The 24,196-nt window shown below is 41.2% G+C and overlaps 1 protein-coding gene across 5 annotated transcripts in view; it reads left to right on the top strand.

Annotated features, from left to right (window-relative positions):
• pcdhac2.S (protocadherin alpha subfamily C, 2 S homeolog) overlaps positions 1 to 24,196 on the top strand; it is a 130,586-nt gene that overhangs the window by 74,117 nt on the left and 32,273 nt on the right. Inside the window, exon 1 of one of the 5 annotated variants that reach the window (XM_018256257.2) lies at positions 6,002 to 9,025. The exons of the other annotated variants lie outside the window; for them this stretch is intronic. Coding sequence (XP_018111746.1) covers positions 6,566 to 9,025 — 2,460 coding nt within the window. The 5' untranslated portion in view covers positions 6,002 to 6,565. Of the gene's footprint in view, positions 1 to 6,001; positions 9,026 to 24,196 lie in introns of those variants that run through there. 5 annotated transcript variants of the gene reach the window in all.

The following is a 24,196-nucleotide window of genomic DNA, read 5'->3' as shown; positions in this document are numbered from 1 at the left end:
GATGCTTTGCATGTGCTTGAAGGTCTGGCCCCAAAACGTCAGATGTAGTGTTATCGATGTTTATAACTAGTACACATTGTTTCCATGGTGACCAGAGATGTTGCAGCCTAGCAACCATTCATGTGTGTGGATGTGACAATTTTAGCATCTGAAATGCTGATAAATTTAACCCTGTGTCATGTTTTCTAGAGGGGAAATGAGATAAAGCCAGCTCTAGATGTCTGCATTCATATTTTGCAGTATTGCATGGTGCTGGAATGGTAAAGTTAAACATATAGGCATGCCAAGGCAGATTTTCAATTTATTTTAGTTGCGTGAGGGTATACTGTGCATGGGAGTGACGGGCAAAGGTTTATTGCATTTTAAAATATGAATGCTGAACAGAAGGAGATCAATGTACCAGGCTCATTTATTTAATACAGTTAATTCATATACAGGTATGGGATCTGTTACCCAGAATGCTCAGGACCTAGGTTTTTCCATATATATTTATACGTATATATATCTCTTGCTGTAATTGGAATCCCCGTGCCTTTACTTTACGAAAATTTAATTGAACAATTTATTTAACCCCCATAGAATTGCTTTGTCTCCAATAAGGATTAATTATATCTTACCTTATTTTTTAAAAATTAGAATTATTTGCTTCAAATGGAGTCTAGGACAGATGGGCTTCTTCTAATTTGGAGCTTTCTAGATAACAGGTTTCCGGATAACGGATCCCATACCTGTATGATCTTTGACAAAACACTGGAAATGTATATATATTATATTGCATCCTCATTGTCCTTTATAACGTTAACACTTTATCTAGGTTTTATGTATATTATTGTAATGAGCATGTCTGCAAATATTATTGGTGGTAACATGTAATCTGGGACTTTTTATTTACCATTGTGCCATTGGTTATGTAGTTCCCTATGTTATTGTAAAGCTACTACTTTATTTTAAAATAAATTCTGCAAGGGTAGGAGTGGTGATGGTTGGAAATGCAGCTGCTCTGTGTTTGCCATTCATATGTTTTATTCTCTGTGCATTCTCTGCTTGAAGTGAAATGAATGGACATATGAACCATAGGGTTGATGTAGAATGAAGACGCAGTGTTTGTTGTACCATATGTAGTTAAACATTACTGTCAGATGGAATAAATGCAGTGTCGGACACCTGAGCCCACCGGTATACCAGGAAAACCCCCAGTGGGCCAGGTGTCTGTGGGCCTTATTGCTTTTAAGCATTTGGCATATTTCATGGTCATTCCCTATTTCTTTAAAGTAAAAAAGAAGCTTAATAATGGAAGAATAAAGTACATTAAGCAGATATAAAATATCATGAGTATAAAGAGGTTGAGTGAGGGGAGGAGGAATAATAGTTTGGAAAGTGAGCCCCTGGTTTATGGTTTTCTGGTGGCCCCTGGTATCTCAGTCTGACACTGAATAAATGTCCTTTTGTCTTGAAATCTTCAACTTGGCGACACATGTTCCTTGAACTACCATCCCACTAATATTCCTGCAGGCTATAGCATAAGTTGGCCACATACACATTGATGGCTAAAATGCACTGATTGTTTTGTGTTTTGTGCAACCCGCCTATGTTAACTTCTCACATTACAGGTAAGGATGCACCAAATCCAGGATAGTGCCCGGCCAAACTGCTTCTGAATCCAATAAAATCCCATGACTTTTCATCACACAAATATCTTTTAACCATACACTGCGCTCGCGGTTCTCTTCCCCCCCCCCCATTTCCCCTGGTTTTGGATTCGGTTTGGTATTTTCCTGTATCTTTCACAAAAGATTTGGGATTAGCCCGAGTCCTAATATAGTGAAATCGGTGCCTCCCTAATTACAGGAACTTTCCCTGGATTCACTAGGGTTTGAGGCCAGCATAAATTAATGTATTGTAATCAGACAGTGAGGCTCATTTAGTCACATTGGGCAAATTTGATCCAGAGCTAGTGACGGTTTTTATAATTAATAACATGTGCAAAAAAGTGAGTGTAAATTATTTTTGGAATCATACTGTCTCAATGTGATATGATGCATATACTTTATAGATATTGTTAAACTTAAAATACTATTTGAATTTGCAAACAGTGATACATGAACACCCCACAGAGGCAATTTTGGGATCAAACTAACAAAGTAGGGTTAATCTCTCACAATTTTTGATTGGTTTTAAAGAAAATGGGAGGGATTAATAGGGTATAAATGCCACATAGGACATGCTGTTTACAGATACACCTATGACTAAGCACCGGAGGGTGCGAAACGCGTAAGGTCAGCCTGGTGGGGTCAGTATGTATCAGAGTTTTAACGATAATTTAAATAAAATGATATTTTTTTACTGAAAAAAGCCTCGGGACAGTTATCTTTTGATAAAGGAATCGTTTGCAAATTTGATACAGAGCAGTAAAGTATTAAACTATAACAACCATATATTTGAGTTATTGTTCTACTCGAAGTAGATGGATAAAATCTGATTGCTGTTGGATTCCTGTAGGATACTGTGCTGTGGCAAGTCTGCCCACTGTTACCAAATAAGTGGCAACTCAGCTGCAGACTCTGGGGGTTTATTTACTAAAAGTTAGTGATAGGCGTATAAATTCGCTCGGCACAATTTAGCAGCAAATTTCCACTTTTGGCCGCTGGCAAATAAATTCACAAAACTCCCAGTGAAATTCGCCATCAAATTCAAAGCATTATAAAACGCATGTCTGAAAAGTTGTTTGCGTCAAAATCGTTGCGCGTCAACACTATTCAGACGCTTATTGACTTTAACGCCGGCTTCAACATTGACGCAAGCGACTTTTCGGACCCGTGTCCAAAATTAAAATGGGTGTCAATTTTTGAGTTTCACGAATTTTTAGCCGTTTTGCAAAATTGACACGGACATCAATTTTTTTTTTTTTTTTGCGAAGAACCGAAACGGGAGGAATTCGCCCATCACTGCTAAAAGGGATTAAAGTTGTCATTGTGCGGTAACCTATAGCAACTAATCAGCAATTAGCTTGGCTCAAACCACTGCAGTTAGAATACTAAAAGCAAATATCTGATTTGGTCTATCTGAAGCAATATTGCCCACTTTAAGTAAGTGAGCTTTTGTATAAAATCACTTGTCATGGTCACAGAACTCCACAGTGACTTCTTATATTTAGCAGGTTGGTCATTATTTTTTATATATTGCATATTATTTTGCATATATCATATATTGTATTATATTGTACATATATATAACAGAGGATTGTATTCCCTTAGTTTATGTGCTGATATCTGCTTTGTTACATTTAACTGCCATTATCTACTAATCATTTGTTCACTGATAATTAGCAATGTACAATTCTCCTCTAATCCCTCACACCCTTCCTGTTATTTATGGCCAAGCAGCAGAATGAACAAACCAACCCCCCAGGAAAGACTGAACTGCAGCTATTATTTCCCAGCACTATAATAAATGTCCGGTAAAGGACACTATAATATTCATTTAAAACTAATTCTGGAATTGGCATGAAAATAGTGAAAAGGGGATTTTTTTTTTTTCCCTGTGCCAACGATTTCTGAGCCTGACAGTGTTCATTGCCGAGACTGTAAAATAATGACTTGACCTCTATAAATAACAGGCCTTTCCCAACTGAATGCAAAAAAAGCATAAGGGGCTTTCTACCACATCCACAGATATTGAAAGCCAACCAGTTTTTTTAATTCCCATCTTTAGTTGTAAGCAAAGCCGGTGTGCCGGTTGTTGCTTGAACAATCCAATCATCATCATCATGAAAGTCACTACCTGAGAGGGAATTAGTGTGCATGTGTCAATTTCCATGTGTATTTCCAGATTTCAAATGGGGGTCACTGACCCCATCTACAAGGCAACTGCTCTGTGAGGTTACAAATGTTTTTATTGCTACTTTTTATTACTCATCTTTCTATTCAGGCCTCTCCTATTCATATTCCTGTCTTTAATTCAAAACAGTGCATGGTTGCTAGGGGAATTGGGTCTCTAGCTAACAGATTTATACCAGCAATGCAAATCTCAGCATCCTCCAACAGGGTTTGGCTATCAGTAGATGTTGGGATTTGTAGTTCAGCTCCCTTTAGAAGAATATCAGGGAATTTAATTTGTTTACTTTAATGAGCACTGAACGTGAATTTGCTGGTTGCCCCCCCCCTTGGATTGTTACTGTGGATACGGGTATAATTAAAATGATGCAAGAAGCTTAGGTCCCGGGAACTAGGGGTAAGCACCCGACTAGGTTGCCATCATGGAGGGGGCACACTTTTAAGGGGATTTATTTGGTTTGCTTGACCTTTAATAATTTTTCAATTTTATAAACTGCCTGTTCTTGCCCATGATTAGTACTGCCGCAGTAGTACTTCCCACCTCCCTCTTGGCAGCTGCTGGCACAGGTACATATTTGTGGGCAATATCTTGGCAGCTGCTGGCACAGGTAAACAGGTTATATTGGACAATATGATGGAGTTTTGGCTGCTGCTGGCACAGGTGCATATTTGGAGGCAATTTTGTGGATATTTTGGCTGCTGCTGGCTCAGGTGTATATTTGGGGGCAATATGTGGGATTGGGTGCTGCTGGCTCAGGTACATGGGGCAATATGGCTGCTGCTGGCACAGGTACACAGACGTTTGGGGCAATATGATGGATTTTTGGCTGCTGCTGGCACAGTTACATATTTGGGGACAATATGATGGATTTTTTACTCCTGCTGGCAGAGATACATATTTGGGGCAATTTTGTGGATATTTTGGTTGCTGCTGGCTCAGGTGTATATTTTGGGGCAATATGAGGGATTGGCTGCTGCTGGCTCGGGTACATGGGGCAATATGGTGGCTGCTGGCACAGGTACACAGATGTTTGGGGCAATATGATGGATTTTTGGCTCCTGCTGGCCAGGTACAAATTAGGGGCAATACGATGGATCTTTTTGGCTGCTGCTGGCATAGGTACAGATTGGGGGCTTGGGAGCAACCTGAGGGAATGACTGCCATTGGCACAGGTACAAATGGGGCAATATGATAGGTGTTGGCACAGGTACAGGGGCAACACAATGGCTGCTGGCACAGGTACAGGGGCAATATGAATGGTAAGGTGGGAAACAGGGCCGGAACTAGGGGTAGGCAGAGTAGGTGCCTGCCTAGGGCACAATCATGTGGGGGGCACACTTTTAAGAGGATTTTTTTTTTAAACCCTGGTTTGCTTGGCCCTTAATAGTTTTTCAATTTTATAAACCTTCTATTCCAACCCCCTCTTGCCATTGATTAGTAATGTGGGCAGAAGCACTTCCCACCTCCCTCTTGGCTCCAGCTGGCACAGATACATATTTGTGGGCAATATCTTGGCTGCTGGTTGCACAGGTAAACAGATGATTAGGGGCAATATGATGGATTTTTGGCTGCTGCTGGCAAAAGTATATATTTGGGGGCAGTAACGGAACTAAGTGAGGACGGGCCCTGGTGCGGGCCGTGCAGCCCCCCCTCCCTCATCCATGCGCATTTTCTTTGCGGCTGCAGTTGGCTCCAGCCGGCTGCAGTGCGCACAATCTGCCGGGGGGGCCCTGCGGGGTGCGGGCCCTGGCCCAGTTGCACCCCTGTTCCCCCGGTAGTTACATCACTGTTTGGGGGCAATATTTTTTTGGCTTCTGGTAAAGATTGGGGGCAATATGATGGATTTTTTTGACTGCCGCTGGCATAGGTACAGATTGGGGGTAACAATATGATGGATGTTTTGTCTTATGCTGGCACAGGTACAGATTGGGGGCAATCTGAGGGATTGTCTGCTGTTGGCACAGGTACAAATGGGGGCAACATGATGGCTGCTGGCACAAGTACAGGGGGCTATTTGAATAGTAAGGTGGGAAATGCTAATGCAGGACTGGGTGGGGGGTACTAGTTGAAGCCCTTGCCTAGGGTGCCAAAATACCTTGGCCAGCCCTGATGAGCACTGAAGGTCCCCTGGATCGTTACTGTGAATAGGGGTGTGAATGAAATGATGCAAGAAGCTGTCAGCATGATGTCATGGATGTGATTGCTCTGACTGTGACTGTGATTATGATGCATTGCTGTTGCAGCCGGAAGGAGATTGTGGGAAGCTGCAGTCAGAGCCGCTGGAATAGAATTGCTGACATGTTTCTTTGTGCAGTGGAGTCTGGTGGAGCCGCATGAAACACGGGAACAGCCCAGGACTGCGGAGCTGATGAATCGCTGGAGTAACGCGGCCTCATTGGTGCGGAGTCTGCGCTTCTCTATAGAGGGAATCACTGGCGCTGTCCGCTCCCCGGTGCTGAAACCGATCCAGCCGCGCCCCCTCCCTCCTTATACTAAAGCCGCCGGAGCTGAAGGGAAGGAGCAGCGATCGTGGGATTATTATCGTGGGATTATTATCGTGGGATGATTATCGGATACACGATGGCAGCAGCGGGGCTACACGAATTGTTTTTTCGGGGAGACAGTGATCCGGCTCTCAGGCAGCAGTGATGGGAACATGTGTCTTTCTACACAAAAGCATGTGAGATAGATCCGCGCTGCCTGGGGAGGGGTCGGGGAGCGATTGTATCTAATGGCTCGTCTCCGGGGTCGCACGTTACACTCGCTCGTCCCATTGTTATTCCTGGGCCTGGTGTCGGGGCAGCTCAGATATTCAGTCAGGGAGGGGGTCGGACATGGGGCGTTTGTGGGGAACCTGCTCAAGGACCTCGGCCTTTTACCCTCCAGGGGCTTCCGAATCGCCTCCGGCAACAACAAACACTATTTCGATGTCAATGTCGGTAACGGGGTTTTATTTGTAAACCGGACGCTAGACCGTGAAACTCTGTGCGACCCCGACCCCCCCTGTGTCATCAACCTGGAGGTGGTGGTGGGAAACCCCGTGGAGGTGCACAACGTCGAAGTAGAGATTGTAGACATTAACGACAACGCTCCCACATTCCCTAGAAATGAATATCATTTGGAGATCAGCGAGTCTGCAGTCCCTGGGGCCAGGTTTCCTATAGAAAGTGCTCAGGATCCAGACTTGGGGAGCAACTCCATTCACACTTACAGGCTCACTGATAATGAATATCTGGGGTTGGATTTAAAGACTTTCAACGGCAACAGCAAACTGATTGAGATCGTTCTTAAAAAGTCCTTAGACAGGGAGCAGAAATCTCTCCATCAGTTGCTCCTCACTGCTATAGATGGTGGAACCCCTCCGAAATCTGCCACCGCCCAAATATCCGTACGTGTGATGGACGCGAACGACAATACCCCATACTTTGATAAATCGACTTACAAGGCTAGTCTGCCTGAAAATTCCCCGGCGGGCACTTTAGTCCTTAAGTTAAATGCCATCGATCCAGACGAGGGGACAAACGGAGAGGTGGTCTATTCACTCAGCAGCTACACTCCGCAGAAAGCCAAACAACTCTTCACTATCGACCCCCTGAATGGAGAGATACGTAGCAATGGAGCGTTGGATTACGAAAAGGCATCGGAATATGAAATCTATGTTCAAGCCGCTGACAAAGGCGCTGTCCCTATGGCTGGCCATTGCAAAGTGTTGCTGGAGATCGTGGATGTCAATGACAACGCCCCAGAAATAGTGGTCACCTCCAATTACTCGCCTGTAGCCGAGAACGCTCACGATCAGACCGCCGTTGCGCTAATGAGCGTAACAGACCAAGATTCTGGGATGAACGGACAAGTCAGTCTCACGGTACAACCCGACGTCCCCTTTAAAGTGACATCTTTTAAGAACACCTACAAACTGGTGACAGATGGTAAACTGGACCGGGAGAAGGCGTCTTGCTACAATATAACAGTGACAGCCACGGATTCAGGGATTCCTCCTTTGTCTACTCGGAAAACTCTTTATGTGGAAGTGTCCGATGTCAATGACCACCCCCCTACATTTGAGGAATCTTCTTATTCTATTTCTATCATGGAAAACAATGCTCCGGGGGTGCCACTTATTTCAGTGAAAGCCGCAGATCCAGATTCCAACGAAAACTCATTTGTTTCCTATTCACTTCTAAGAGGTGATATCGAAGGGCTACCGGTCAGTTCTTACGTCTCGATCAAATCAGACAACGGGACTATCTACGCGGTACATTCCTTTGACTATGAAAAAGTGAGGGAATTCCATTTTGTCGTTCAAGCGCAAGATGCGGGGAACCCGCCCCTCAGCAGCTCTGCAACGGTAAATGTTTTTGTTGTCGATCAAAACGATCATGCCCCTACCATCTTGTACCCCAACCGTTCTGCGTCCATTGAGATGATCCCTCGAGCGGCTGACCTTGGTTATCTTGTCGCCAAAGTGATCGCCGTTGATGTGGACTCGGGTCAAAACGCTTGGTTGTTTTACAACTTGTCTCAAGCTTCAGACCCGACCCTGTTCCAAGTGGAGTTACACACAGGAGACGTAAGGACTACAAGGAAAGTTGCAGATGACAGTGTTACTAACTACAATATAACGGTTCTTGTACAAGACAATGGCCAACCACCCCTTTCTTCCTCTGCTACTATCAGTGTTGTGGTTGTAGACAAGGTTCCAAAAACCCTCCCTAGCACTCAGAGATTTGTTCAGAATCCCTCCAACCTCTCTGAGACAACCATTTACTTGATCATTGCCTTGTGCTCAATTTCATTTATATTCCTTTTGACTGTCACTGTTCTAATTATTATCAAATGCTACAAATGCAGTGAGCCTGGGGGCTGTTGCGCTGGGGCCTGTGGCTACACACAGCCAAACCCTGCTGACATATATAAACAGGCCAACAATAACACGGAAACTAGATTGCCGCCTGGTTTACAGGTACAGCCACATTTTATTGAAGTTAGAGGGAATGGATCCCTTACAAAAACTTACTGCTACAAGGCCTGCATGACAGCCGGGGCGGGAAGTGACACTTTTATGTTCTATAACACCGGAGCTGGTCCCATTGTGCCTGCCACTCACGCTGTGGTTGCAGACAGACATGTGACAGCACAAAATCGACACAGCCTGATCATTTTGAAAAGTGAAACCACGACACCAGTTGAGGTGAGACCACATTTATTTTCATTCTTACGTAGTACTTGCTCTAACCTGTATGACAATGAAATATATTAGCCAACATACTGGCTTTGTTTTGTGCTGATTGCCTTCTCTAAAGGTGGCCATAGACGTAACAATTACGATCTTTCTTGGAAAAGATCTTTCCAAGAAAGATCGTTCTTTCAATACACACGTGTAGAGCTGAATCGTCAGATATACAAGTAGATATACGGGAAGAAACAATAGAATTCTACCTGTATCTGACGATTCAGCACTAACAATGGCCGATGTTTGGGTCCCTTCAAAGGCACCCGATCAAAATTTTCCGTCCAGCCCGATCGACGAGCCATCCGATATCCAAGTCTTCTGCCGATATTGGTCGGCTCTTTTTCCACCATACACGCAACGAATATCGGACGAAAATTTGTTTCGTACGATATTATTTGTGCGTCTGTGGCCGCCTTTAGGAAATGGTTCTGTACGACCAAGCACTAATTCTGTCCCTCATCATATTGGGATGTTTAAAGTGTATGGAAATCAAATGATGAAACATTTATAAAGCGTATTAAGTAGGGATGCACCGAATCCACTTTTTTGGATTCGGCCGAACCCCCGAATCCTTCACGAAGGATTCGGCCGAATACCGAACCGAATCCGAACCCTAATTTGCATATGCAAATTAGGGGTGGGAAGGGGAAAACATTTTTTACTTCCTTGTTTTCTGACAAAAAGTCACGCAATTTCCCTCCCCGCCCCTAATTTGCATATGCAAATTAGGATTCCGATTCGGTTCGGCTGGGCAGAAGGATTCGGCCGAATCCAAATCTTGCTGAAAAAGGCCGAATCCTGGCCGAATCCCGAACCGAATCCTGGATTCGGTGCATCCCTAGTATTAAGATGATTTAGGAATATTTAAAAATAATGATGAAGTTAAAGTCATATTTCCCATTAGTTTATCTTGTTGGGAAGATTGTGTATGGTATAATATAGTAGCAGAAGAACTGGTGCAAAGCATATTGTTTAAACATGACAATTGCATGACAATTTATGTGTCCTTTTTCATTTCGGTCACATTTTTATCTAGCATAATATACAGTCCATGTTGTGTGTGTGTAAATGTTCATTGTTCTGACATCATATACCTGTAGTATGATACAATTGCTGCAGACCAAAACTTGTATCTGGGGTTGCACTGTGCACTCTCCAAGGTTATCTTCCAACAACCACTTTGGCCTGAGACTGTGGCCTCTGTAACATCCATAACAAATAATTACAATAATAAAGAATTCAGTTTCATATTGCTACTGCGCTACTGCACTTCATAGGGGCAATGTGAGAGCATCCTATACATTTATGTTGCTGTTGTGCATCTGCATTATGGCTACCTTCAACCACTAATAAAAAGCAGTGCATAAGGAACGTGCCTAATGCCTTTTGCATAATACATTTTCAATCTTGCATCCTAAGGTATCCTATATAAAAAGTGGCTACTGACAAATCTAAGGGATGAACTCCCCAGTGTGGCTTGTTCCGATGTGATGCGATGAGAGAAAGCACATGCGACGGGACATATGCAGCGAAAATAAGGTTGTGTCGGATACACGCAGTGACAAGGTCCAACATTTCAATTACTTACCTTATATTAGCTGCATCAGTCTCGTCACATGCACTTCCTCTCATCGCATTGGAACAAGCCACACCGGGGAGTTCAGCCCTAAGGGGCAGATTTACTAAAGGCAAATTTTTGCTCAGGCAAATGGACGTTACTCCGCAAATTCACTAAGATGCGGATTTTACTGAAAGTTACCTCCTTTGCCAGACTTGCCTTCACCAGCTCAGACCAGGCAAAGTGCAATGGATCTTACTCAGTCTTCTGTTACTTACATCATTTTTTTAGTGGAAAAAGTTTCTAAGTCCCAAAAACGCTGGCGTCTTCCTGATAACCTGCAAAAGTCCTAATTTTTTTTTTTTTTTTTATGTGTAACCGGGTTCCCCCCTACATTTTCTAACATATGGAACATAAACCATAAAGTGGGCTCATGTGTAGGGCATTATAACAACTCTATTTTATTTATTAAGGTTCCCTGGATGTAATGTAATGTATTTGCTGCAACATATACGTCCATTCAACTTTATAATTTCCCGCCATATGCAAATAAGCCTGAGCGAAGACCTCTAACGAAGTTGCGATAGCCGTAGTTGAACACTAGCGCATCTTCGCTTTGATTGCCAAAATAACGCTAGCTAAAATTTGCCAGTGTTCGACGCACTGGACGCAACTTTGCTTTTTAGTAAATCATTGTTGTCTGAGCGAACTTTCATCTGGCGAATTGTTGCGATTGCTGCGAAGCCGTCACTGTCGAATTTTCGCCTCTTAATAAATTAACCCCTAAGACTTACACTTCTGTGGAGGGTTCCAGCAATGTAATTAGGGGACTACAGGCCTGGGTGCAAAATCTGTCCCCCATGTATCATTTGCACATTTCTATTTTACAGACCCACTGTTGCATGTGTCATGCGGGATTAGGTTTAGTCACACCCTTGTCCCCTGGTAGTTAAAAGAACACTAACACCAAAAAATTAACATGTTTTAACAGAAAGACAAAAAAATGAGTGTTGCTTTGCACTGGTAAAACTTTTGTGTTTGCTTCAGAAAAACTACTATATAATCAAGCTGCTGTGTAGTCATGGGGGCAGCCATTCAAGCACAGGACACAGAGTACATAAAAGATACTGTACATTCTGAAGAATCCCATTGTATGCTGACGAGCTTATCTATTATCTGCTGTGTATCCTGTGCCTTTCTTCTTTTTCAGCTTTAAATGGCTGCCCCCATGGCTACACAGCAGCTTGTTTATATAAACTATAGTAGTACTTATCTGTTATCTACTGTGTATCCTGTGCTTGAATGGCTGCCCCCATGGCTACACAGCAGCTTGTTTATATAAACTATAGTAGTACTTATCTGTTATCTACTGTGTATCCTGTGCTTGAATGGCTGCCCCCATGGCTACACAGCAGCTTGTTTATATAAACTATAGTAGTACTTATCTGTTATCTACTGTGTATCCTGTGCTGGAATGGCTGCCCCCATGGCTACACAGCAGCTTGTTGATATAAACTATAGTAGTACTTATCTGTTATCTACTGTGTATCCTGTGCTGGAATGGCTGCCCCCATGGCTACACAGCAGCTTGTTGATATAAACTATAGTAGTGTTTCTGAAGCAAACACACCAGTTTTACCAGTGCAGCACGACAGTACATTATATCTTTAGTTTAGGACACTTCCATTTTTTGGTGTTAGTGTTCCTTAAATAACAGTGGAGTACTGTAGGGCAGTGTGCAAAAATGGCACCAACCACCATGCCTTTGCAAACTTACACTTGTCCCTGCACCTTGATAAATGGCCGAAAGTGGCCGAAAAGTGGGGCAAACAGACCTGCATCTGCCCAATAAATACACTGTTTCTTAGATTCAGAAGCCCTGTATTTATTAGGGCTGGTGGGGGTGTCATATATGGCAGTACCCTGTCCCCATCCCTACCCCACCCCCCATCTCTGTTGGAGAATTAAAGGTGCTGTGAAGTTGTAGAGTTTCCTCCATGAAGAAGCTGTATATATCAAATATCTGCCATGAGAAATAGGCGAAGGCAGAAAAGGCAAGATTCTTATTACTGTCAATGACATAGTTTCAGTAAAATGTTTTTGTTCTGTTTCTAGTATCTGCCTCCAAAAAACATCCATCTAGCATCTATTGCTTTCATGACTTTATAAAACATTCCTTTGGTGTTCCATATTCACCGCACCCTGTGGATTCCCCTGTACCCATCTGCCTCCCTTGGGTGCAAAAGCTTCTTGGCCCAAGTCTAAAGGCACTGCTCCAATTGCCCTTTTGGAGTTGAGAAGACATAATGTTGTGTTTTTCAACTTTCTTGGATCAGATAGAACTGAATAAGGATTTTCGTGAACATCATTTTTATGTTATGATTATTTTTAGGTAGGTGGATCAAATCTTTGCAGGAGCACATCTTTTTCTGTAAAAAATAGTCTTGCCACAACACAACTTTGGACCCCATCAATTAGTAGGCAAAAGGAAATCACTGAAATACTTCCAAATGTTGAAACTTGCTGCAGTTCTAAAATGATAGCATCTCACATGACTACATGATCTTTAAGTAAACCCAGCAACTCTTTTAATCTTTGTTCCTTTTAGAATTCATGTTACCCATTCAGGGTGGGCAGTGTAATACCACAATAAGAACCCGCGGGTTACTGCCACTTTGCTAACACAGGGTATTGTCACTATTCCTTTAAGACTACAACCAAGGTTAATCCAACAACTAAATCCAAAGGAAGTTTCTGTTATGAAGAATAATATTCTGTATTAGGAAGGCGTTTATTCTATTTAGATAAGTCAATGTACTAGAGGTGCGCCCCACACTTGGTAATGTTGATTGCTTAGTGGCAGCACTTATAAAAAAGCAGGAACCACTAGTCTGTAAGAAATATGTTCAACCAAGTGTAGCGCTATAATAAATTGAACACTCCCGGTTTACTTAAGGCCTACTTTTAGTAACTAGCAACTGTAACCAGGTACTAATGCAAAAGAATTGGTCACCAGTGGTTCTTTATGATTAACCAAACAACTGAGTTTATTTAGCTGAACAATCCACACAGGAGTTATAACCATGGACAAAACAGACCAACAAAGGAATAGTGCATACTCACAGTATTAGAAACCATTGTCCCTGAAGGCAAAGGGAACACACAGTGAAAAAGCAACTAAGAAATAGGCCCAGCTTTCAGGCTTTTCCTAAGAGGAACCCAGGGGAATATCTACATCCCTGAGTCTATGTACTTAGTCCCTACTTCTGGGTTATTAGTACCCGGGATCTTAATCCCTCTGACTCTCCTCATCGGAGCCTTGAGCTGCTCAACTATATAACCTATCACTCCTAGAGTGATCTATTAAAGAGTGTAACTACCCACTTTACCAACGGGCAAATCTTGGGTTCCACTACCCCTTCCCTTTCTAATGAACAGGAAAGGGCTCAAACTAAAAATGGACCCCGAGCACATTGTCACAACCCTTTTTATTTTTATACTATCACACAGTGCCATCTACTGGTCACTATGGGAACAAAGGAGCATAATCAGAAAATAGGCCCTTGATTAGGACCCGTTTAGGTGTCTAAAAACTGAGAATCTGCCTGCCAGTATTAACAAGGGGTGGCTATTTTATATATCGCTACACCAGATACCGGCTATACTCACAGGGCACAGATGATTTAAAACGTGTCTTTAAATGCAGCAGACACCTCCTCCTTATGTTCTCTGAGAAGTACAAGAGGAACCCGAATCAGCCCTGAAAGCGCCGCTTCTGAGAGAACAGCTGGAGGAAGCATCTGCCACATTTAAAGACACGCTTTAAATCATCTCTGCCCTGTGAGCATAACCGGTATCTGGGCCATTGGAGGGAGGTCTTTGTAGTATTTCACCATTGCAGCTTCTTTTTTTCAATAGGTTGTAACATCATTAGGGAGGCTATTAAAAGTGACATATATACATGCTGACCACTGCTCCTACCGAATGTGAGTGGGTCCATTAGGATTATGGCCATTCTTACTAAGGGGTAATACACTTTTGGCTTCTTCTTTATCTTTTTACGAATCTCGAAGTCTTAGAGGCACACTTTTACTTGGTTGAACATTTATTCTATTTAGTCTTCTTTTCTGGGTATCACAGAAGTTCAGTATATGGCACTGAATGCCACAGAGCATAAAAAGAAACTCCTCTTGGTCCTGCAATATCCTTTATATGTTTTGTAGAGAATCCTTTATTCAGTGTACCATGGCTTCATTTGTGTTGAAATTTTGGAAATGACTTCCAATTCTTTGAAAACTTGGCAGGATTCAGAGAGCGGCTTTAAAATCCCTGTTTACCACTTCATGGGCCAAGACTTCATATCTGAATGAAAATTTCTACGCAGTCAGCTGTGCATCAATTTATGTTCATCAATATATTCATGTAAAAATAACATGCGCGGACAGATTGCTTCTTTATGATTTTACAAGAGCAAATGTTTGTTGTTCGGTAATGGTTTACTGCGCCCATTAGAGCATAGAATGACCTTCTGCTTTATCTTTTAAAGGACAACCTGCCAGGACCAGCCAGAGTAACAGAAAGCATTTGGGACAAAAATCTTTATATATATTTTTAAATATAAATAAGTTTAGGTCTACCTCTGCATGTATACAATATATATAGTGAATAAAGTACCCCTATTGTGAAATATAAGGATATTATAAATTACCGAGGAGTTACATGACCATATAGCAATATACAGGTCATGGAACTCCGAGGCTACTTCATTTATATTCATCTATATTCAAGGGGTTCTTTATTTATTATAATACACAAGTTTTAGTGGATCGTGATAAAAATGACATCACTAAGCTCCATTCGTAACTGATGACATCACGAAGAGCCATTCATAAAGATATAATTTACAGCATATTCGTGGCTTTTGTGTAATATATATACACTATATATATATATATATACATATATATATATATATATATATATATATATATATATATATATATTTTTTTTTTTTTTTCTGATTATGTACGTAATTGTTTACTAAGAGGATCTGGTCACACACAGTTCCTTAAATATGAGTAAAGCTACTTCATGTGCCCAAAGAGGCTACTATCACTAAATAATGGACACATTGCACCTACGGTCATGGTGAGATGCTGTTACAGTGAAACCTCCGTTTTGCATCCCCTGATTTTAAAGTGATACTGTCATGAAAATTTTTTTTTTCAAAACGCATCAGTTAATAGTGGTTCAGCAGAATTTTGCACTGAAATCCGTTTCTCAAAAAAGCAAACAGATTTTTTTATATTTAATTTTGAAATCTGACATGGGGCTAGCTAGACATATTGTCACTTTACCAGGTGCCCCCAGTCATGTTACTTGTGCTCTGATAAACTTCAGTCACTCTTTACTGCTGTAAATAAATATAGAGCAGGCACTCAAATGAAGGCGATCTTCCATCAAATAGTTGAAGCAAAGTAAAAATATTTATTGTGCCTCTGTCTTACGCGTTTCGTGTTATAAACACTTAATCATAGGCCTATGACTATGTGTTTATAACATGAAACCTGTAAGGTGGAGGACACAATAAATCTTTTTACTTTGCTTCAACTATTTGATGGAAGATTGCCTTCATTTGAGTGCCTGCTCCATATTTATTTTCAGTTATCCGCTGAGGGCTCAGGGTGGTGTACCTGGGCCACTTCCCCAATGTGATCATTAAGGGAGCTTGATTGTAATTTGTGGCCGCATCCTGCTGAAAAAAGCAGAATCCTGGCCAAATCCAGAACCGAATCCTGGATTCGGTGCATCCCTACTTATTATACTCTTTACTGCTGTACTGCAAGTTGGAGTGATATCATCCCCCTCCCTTTCCCGCCCAGCAGCCTAACAACAGAACAATGGGAAGGTAACCAGATAGAAGCTCCCTGGTGGACACAAGAACAGCACTCAATAGTAAAATCCAGGTCCCACTGAGATGCATTCAGTTGCATTGAGTAGGAGAAACAACAGCCTGCCATAAAGCAGTTCTATCCTAAAGTGCTGGCTCTTTCTGAAAGCACATGATCAAGTAAAATGACCTGAGATGCACCTACACAACTATATTACAACTAAATATAAGAATGACATTTTACATGGTAGAGTGAATTATTTGCAGTGTAAAATTTAAGTTTCCCCTCATTTTACATTTTACATTGTTGTTTTCTGGTCCCACCATGTTATATATACCACTTACCCTTTTTATTGAATTCAGTAGATCAAGGATGGGCAACATGGAATACTCAACATAATCTAGAGCTCCCAAACAGTTAAAAACTGGATTGCAGTTAATTGACATGTGCAGCTTTAGACAATAAACTTGGAAGAAGTTCTTGGCCCAGTTTCCAGAAAATTGGATTGCCTATGCTGGCAGAAAAAAAGTGAGAATATTGCTTATTGCAAATATTCTATTTTTTATTTTAAAATGAAATACATAAAGCCTAATTTTTTTTAAATTTTTAAAGGTTCCTGGTCTGAACCTGGTCTGAACCTGAATTGTTTGAATACAGCATATTCAGGGTCATTAACATTATGCAATGAAAGTGCTGAAAATCTATGGATTGCGTTTGTATATATATGTGTGTGTGTGCATTTATAGTAGAAATATAGCTGTCAAGCTATATATCCCAGTACCACCTGCAGCCGAGGGTTTCTATGCCTTAGATTTTAAAGTTAAACCATGTTTTTTCCGACCGGATTTCCATCGGCAACAGCTCTATAACCTCCTGTTATAGGCCCTGTCAGAGGTGTCCTGTCAACGAATGATCTTGGCTGCTATACAGGACCAGAACTAGAGTAGGACTAGACAAAAGAGGCACATGCGGAGGGTCCAACCGAGGAGGTTCTAGACATGTCTACCTACCCCTAGTTTGGCCTTCTATTATTTCAGCCCCCTGCCCAGCTGAGGGAGTGGTAATGTGATGCACTACAATATCATGCATTTCATTTCACTTATCTCAACAATCCCTGCTTTTCAAACTCACCGTTCACTTTTACAGACAATCCCCATTTCCCACCTCAGGGTGTGGGGGGGGGCAATAGAGGGCTGGGGCTTGCCTTGGACTCCTCTAAGGTGTAGCCCAGCTCTAGTTCTTTTTTTAGCCTTTATGCCTGCCATGGTATCACACATGGGTCAGGCCATTAACCACGTGTGCATGCATGCATGGAGGAAGGACGTTTAAAAATAGTGCTGGGAATTGGGGGACAAGGGCCTAGTATAGGGGGAGGTTCTTAGCCTGAACCCCTACTCAGTTGCACCCTAGGCTTGTACCTCTTCTGCCTTCCCTTAGTACCTGGCCCTGAGGGCACTTTTAAGTATTTGTTCCAAAATATTGTGTTGCTTTTTGGTGATGCCAGATTCACTCCAGACTTTGCATATTTAGAAACTATTTCACACAACTGGCATTTGATATTATATCCAGTGGCAGCTAAGCCATGGCTATGTAGTATCCCCCCTTTCAGGCACAGTATTGTAACTTGCCCACAGAGTACTTTCCCCTGCTGTAATACTAGAGTTATTGCAACTCCCTTGTGTCCCTCTTGTGAAATGGCTCTTCATGGCCTGTCTGGCTTTAGTGTTATTTTAAATTGATTGCTTTCCTAGTAATACAGCACATAGACACGTGTCCCATCAAGGTCTGCTTTATATCTGAATGCAACCACAACCAGTGCAATAAGACACCAACCAATTATTAACAAGCGCTTACTATCACATGCATTCTAATAGGATATACTCTTGGAATCTGGCACCTTCTAATGCTACACTTGTAAATAAGCATGGCTATACCATTGACTTGAGTGTTTTCACAGACTGCTTGTAAAAACACATTATATAGATGAACAATAGGCAGCGCCGGATTTCAATGTGCGGCGCCCCTAGGCCACGCGGTCCGACCAGGCGGTCGCGCGGTCCTAGCGCCCACCTCACCTCCCCTTCCCAGCGCGCGTCCCCATAGTGCGGCTGGGCGGCATGCCGCCCCTATTTTTTTGCCGCCCTAGGCCCGGGCCTATGCGGCCTTGCCGCAAATCCGGGCCTGACAATAGGGTAAAATTTTATAGGGGTTTATTCATATATTGGGCAAGGTTAGGGCAAGAAAACTTCTAGCAAAATGTCGGTCCAGATTACTAGGATGTCTGTAATGGACTAAATCCAGGAGACCTATATTTCCCATTGTATTAAATCTGGTCCATTATTTGTAACCCATATATTTTATATATTTGACAGGTGCATGGGCATAGCTTCCATAGGCCACTGGGGAATCAAACATTACAGCCCCCCAACCTCACAACTGACATGTATGAGACAGCTCTGCTCAAGTTCCAGCCTCTGAATGGGAGGGGAGCCTGGTACAGCACCTCTAGGGGGTAAATTCACTAATGGGTGAATTTTCACCAGCGTCAGCTTCACAGTTCGCCAGGCCCAAATACGCCTATTCACTAATATGCAGAGTTTCATCCTGGGCTCCGACCGCTGGCGACTTTTCACTAGTGTTACTTCGGCAGTGCGAGCATTTCTTAGCGAAGATGCGCTAGCATTTGTTTGTGCCTAGCAAAAATTCGCTAATGATCTTGCACGTAGGTCAAATTGCATACGGCGGGTAATTTAAAGTTGTATGGAGGTCTTTATTATAAATGTTGCTGTAAATGCTTGAAGTTACTCCTTTTTATTACAAATGTCCAGCGAACCTTAATAAAGACAAGAAAGTTAATATAATGCCCTACACTGTAAAATGAATGTTCCATATTTTATGAAATGTCTGGAGAAAACAGGTTACCAACAAAAGTTTGTTAGGACTTTTGCAGGAAATTCCGCTTCAAAAAAGGAAAAGTCGCCAGCGTTTTTAGAACTTTAATGCATTTTCGACTCACAGGATATGATGTAAGTGACAGAAGATTGAGGAATATCCAGCATCTTTTTAGCACTTCGCCTGGTCTGAGGTGGCAAAGTCAAATCTGGCGAAAGAGGTAACGTTCAGTAAAATCCGCACTTTACTGAATTTGCAGAGTAACGACCTGTCGCCTGATGATAGAGTGCGAGTAGAGTAAAGTCAAGCAGCTGGTCCAACAGGGTGAATTAGATTGTATGCAGTAATAAACGGGGGAATGTAATATCACGCGCAATTGCATACACTGTTCAAAGCGAATTGCGAGTAGTTTGCACGCGAGAGTGGGTATGTAATAATTCGCTTTGCGACTGTTCTGCTACATTTGAGACTGTTTCAGTCGTTTCCCTCCACTTTGCGCTCTATTGCGTTGTTGCGCTATCAATTTAATAAAACTTCTTATCGCAAATTGCTTATATTGCGCTTGTTTTTTAACTAGTCGTGTCAGTAGTCGCTGTTCAGTGCAAATGTTATTCGCAATCTAATCGCAATGTAATTGTGTTCACGTGACTTTGCTATCAGTGTTGTGAGAAGAAGGTGTATGTACAACTTTTGCAGAAAGATATATTCGTGGAGCAATTCCACCGTTCGCATTGCGTAAGTTTTTTCGCTATTCTTCATGTAATTTAAAAATGTGGTCAAGTTATATGTGGTAAAGATATATGTCAGCATTTTTTTTTATATGTGGTAAAGGTATATGGTGATTAGTTTTTTCCAGTGAAAACATCTTTCATTGCGACTCATCTTATTTTTGCGTTTGCTACTGTTTTGTGCTTATGTAATATATCTGTGCGAAGAATATTGCATTCCGCTTAGCGCAAATATACTCGCAAAAGTACTTACATTTGGGGGAAAGTGTTCTAAAAGGGTGTTATGCTTTTGCTTACTCCTTAGGATTTTGAGATGCCTCTTGTATACAGGTATGAGACCTATTATTAAGAATGTTTGGGACCTGGGGGTTTTCCAGATAAGGGCTCTTTCCATAATTTGGATCTCTATACCGTACTCTAAAAAATCAATAAAATCAAACCCCAATTGGATTTTCTTGCCACCAATGAGGATTAAATATATTTTAGTATCAAGTACAAGGTACCGTTTTAATAGTACAGAAAATACAGAAATACTTTTCTAAAAAATGTAATGATTTCATTAAAATAGATAGAAAATAGCCTATGGGAGATGGTTTTCCTATGATTTTCCTATGATTCAGAGCCTGGATAATGGTGTACTGTGATCCAGTTCATGTTATACTATAAGGTGTATGAATGACATTCTGATGGTATTTTCTTTGCACATTTTAGTCAACATATGTTTACTTTTGGATGTAAACTAACTGACCTTTGGTACTGTTTACAATCAATACAAATAATTCAGGGGTTACATTTTACTCCAAAATGCAATGTACAGGTACTGATAATATTTTATAATGCAAGGAGATTATTTGACCATGAATTGCATAGAAATTGCCAGTGTGCATTATATATGAGGAATTGACATTTTATTGCCTTATATCCTTTCAATCTGAACATCAACTGCAGCACAAATGAACAGCACTTCCATTTCAAGACCACAGGAACTTTTTTAGCAAACCACTTAAGCAGGGCATAATAAATCAGAAGCATAACATCTCACGTGGTGACATTTTAGAAGTGAAGTGTCAAGGTGTCATGAATAATTTCCTGGGAACATATTAAAGAGGAAACACACATTTTGAAATGTAAACAATCTTAAAGGTGGCCATACACAGGGAGATCCGCTCGTTTGGCGATGTCGCCAAACAAGCGGATCTCTCCCCGATATGCCCACATTGAGGTGGGCAATATCGGGCTGATCCAATAATGGGCCCTAAGACCCAATGATTAGATCATCAGAATGGAGGCCATACGGGTGGTCAGATTGCGGGACTGCATTTGGACTGCGATCAGACACGATTTTCTACCCTGCCCAATTGGCATCTGCCCAACTTTCAGCCAGATATCGATCGGAGACGCCCATCAGATGGCCCCACACATGAGCCAATAGGCTGCCGACTCGGTCGGCAGCTTTTATCGGCCCGTGTATGGGGCCTTAAGTAAAAGTTTTATCACTAATCATAACGAGCAACTGTTGAAATTAAAGTGAAGTCGGTAATGGCTTTGGGGAAATTTTTCATTTTCAGATGAACAAAAATAAATGACAATTATGGATGCAGCATTTCTCACTTTTGTTGCACGCCTCCAAGCATGAGTTTTCATGCAAATCACTAAAGCGTTCTCTTGTTTCCCTTCTTTTTTTTTAATATAAAATTCAAGGTCATATTTTCTAATAGGCCTGTGCCTAGGAGGACAGTTGTAGGGGCAGCCAGTGGAGTAATTTATAGGCAATAGGCAAGTTTGCATCTGGGCAGTAACCCATGACAACCAATAAGATCATTGCTTTCACTGTTCAACCTGCAGCTGGCTGAAAAAAAGCTAATCACTGATTGGTTGTTATGAGTTACTGCCCAGGTACAAATTTGCCCTGCATTTATAATGAGCCCCTTATATGGAAGAGAATTACATTTTCCCAAAACATTTCAAAGTCCTCAGCCTCTTTGCTCCATATTTGCTGAGAGGAGGAGGGTTACCCTTCTCTGATAAATCAGTGCCTGGATATAGCCTTTTGTACATGCAACAATAATATAAGAGAGAGGGAGGACAAGGGCATCACCATCTATAAAATCGTGCTGCCTAAAAGTGGTTCTCTATAATGATGGTCGAATCAGCCAAAGCAAAACGGTGAAAATTCGCCAATATGCATTGAAGTCAATGGGGCAACAATTTTTTTTGGACGAGTAAAAAATTACACTATAGTATATTTATATATCTATACTCTGATTTAGTATAAATCATTATAACTAGTGATGGGCGAATAAATTCACGTGTCTCGACGCCAGCGAATAAATTTGCAGCAAAACTGCAGCAAAAATTCCCCGGCGAAAAATCCACGGTGACAGAAAAAAATTTTGTACGTCAGAATTGTCAAAAATTTACGCTCTTGAATGTGTTTCACAAATTTTCCGCCGTTTTGCAGAAAATTTGCAAAATTTTTCCTGCGAAACGCCACAGATTCGTCCGTCATTAGTTATAAATTTTGGTACATTTTCCAACATTGTATCAATATGACTATAGGAAAGTTGCCACTTTTATTTTTACAGTAAAGTCCAGCTAAGGAGAAGTCAGAAAATATATTTGTTTAGTAAGGGGCAGATTTATCAAGGGTCAAATTGAAAATTCTAATTTTTAAATTCGAGTTTATTTTATTGTAATATTTTTTTTTTTAAAAAAAAATGAAATTCAGAATTTATCACATACTGTCCCTTTATGGATTCAAATTTGACTATTCACCATCTAAAACCTGCCAAATTGTTGTTTTAGCCAATGGGGGACCTCCTACAATCAATTTGGAATCGTTTGGGGGACTTTTGAAAATCAAATTTTTTAAAACAAAAACAAAAACAATTTTTTATACTTGGCTGAAAATTTTTGATTTGAGTTTGCAGGTCAATCCTATTCATCCGAATTTCAAAAAATTAAATTTTTTTAATAAATCTGGATTGGTTGTTTTTCTCGAATTTTGAGTTGATGGGAGTTTTTATAAACTCGAAATTCGATCCCTTGAAAAATATGCCCCTAAGGGTAAATTATGGGAAATTCATTTTTCCCACAGACATGTCAGAAAAAAAGGATTTGTTGTATTAATGCATTTGCTTCATTTTAATTTCTTGCCATAACTGACCATTTAACTTCACGCAGCTAATTCCCATTATAGTGCGTATGAATAGTGAATAGTGGGAAGGAGCAAGTCGGGCATAGCAGCTAATTGTACTAGATTAGGGGGGCATGGCCACATTAAATAGGACAGGACCCCACTAAGTAAGACATGGGCCCATTGATCATACAATATGATCATTTCAAATAAAAACCAGCGAGCTGGAGTTTTCCATAATAAAATTACGCTTCTGATTAGTTTAATGTCTCTGAATAAAGGTCAGTTTATTATTTATGATCTTTACCCTACTTAAATGGATTTGCAAAGGTCGTAGATCTATAATCTGTAATCCACTAAACAATTGAGCGGATTCTACTCTAAACGTAATCTGCAGTAACTAAACAATCTCTCTCTGTATATTTATATGTATTCAGACTGTTATATGGAGAAGCTTGGGGAGAGGGCCTCTACATACAGCACAACAAATAAGGCAACAGGGGCACTTCCTTTTGAGCATATTTTTATAACACACAAAACCCAAAGTAAACTGGGTGTAATTTAAAGTGGTTAAAACTAGTTGTTTTCAGAAAGATCACCAGAAATAACGACTTTCTCCAATGACTTTCTATTTTCTATGTGTTACAGTTTTTGTAATATTGAAGTGTAAAGTGTCATTTTTGACCTAAAGCAGCTCTAGAAGAGGTGGTTGCTGACCCTGTAAACTGTTCTAAATTGATACATTTAGTTGATACATTTCTTATCTTTGTCCCTGCTGAGCAGAATCTCTGTAGTTTCATTACAGGCAGCCAGGGCCAGAACTAGGGGCAGGCAGAAAAGGCACCTGCCTAGGGCGCAACAAAAGGGGGACGCTGGGCAGGTGCCTGTCTTCTGCCTTCCCCTAGTTCATGTTCGCTGCTCTAC

This window comes from Xenopus laevis, chromosome 3S (genome assembly GCF_017654675.1).
Source record: "Xenopus laevis strain J_2021 chromosome 3S, Xenopus_laevis_v10.1, whole genome shotgun sequence".
NCBI classification, from domain to species: Eukaryota; Metazoa; Chordata; class Amphibia; order Anura; family Pipidae; genus Xenopus; species Xenopus laevis.
Note: the sequence above shows the minus strand (reverse complement) of the source record. Positions and strands in the feature narration are given on the sequence as shown.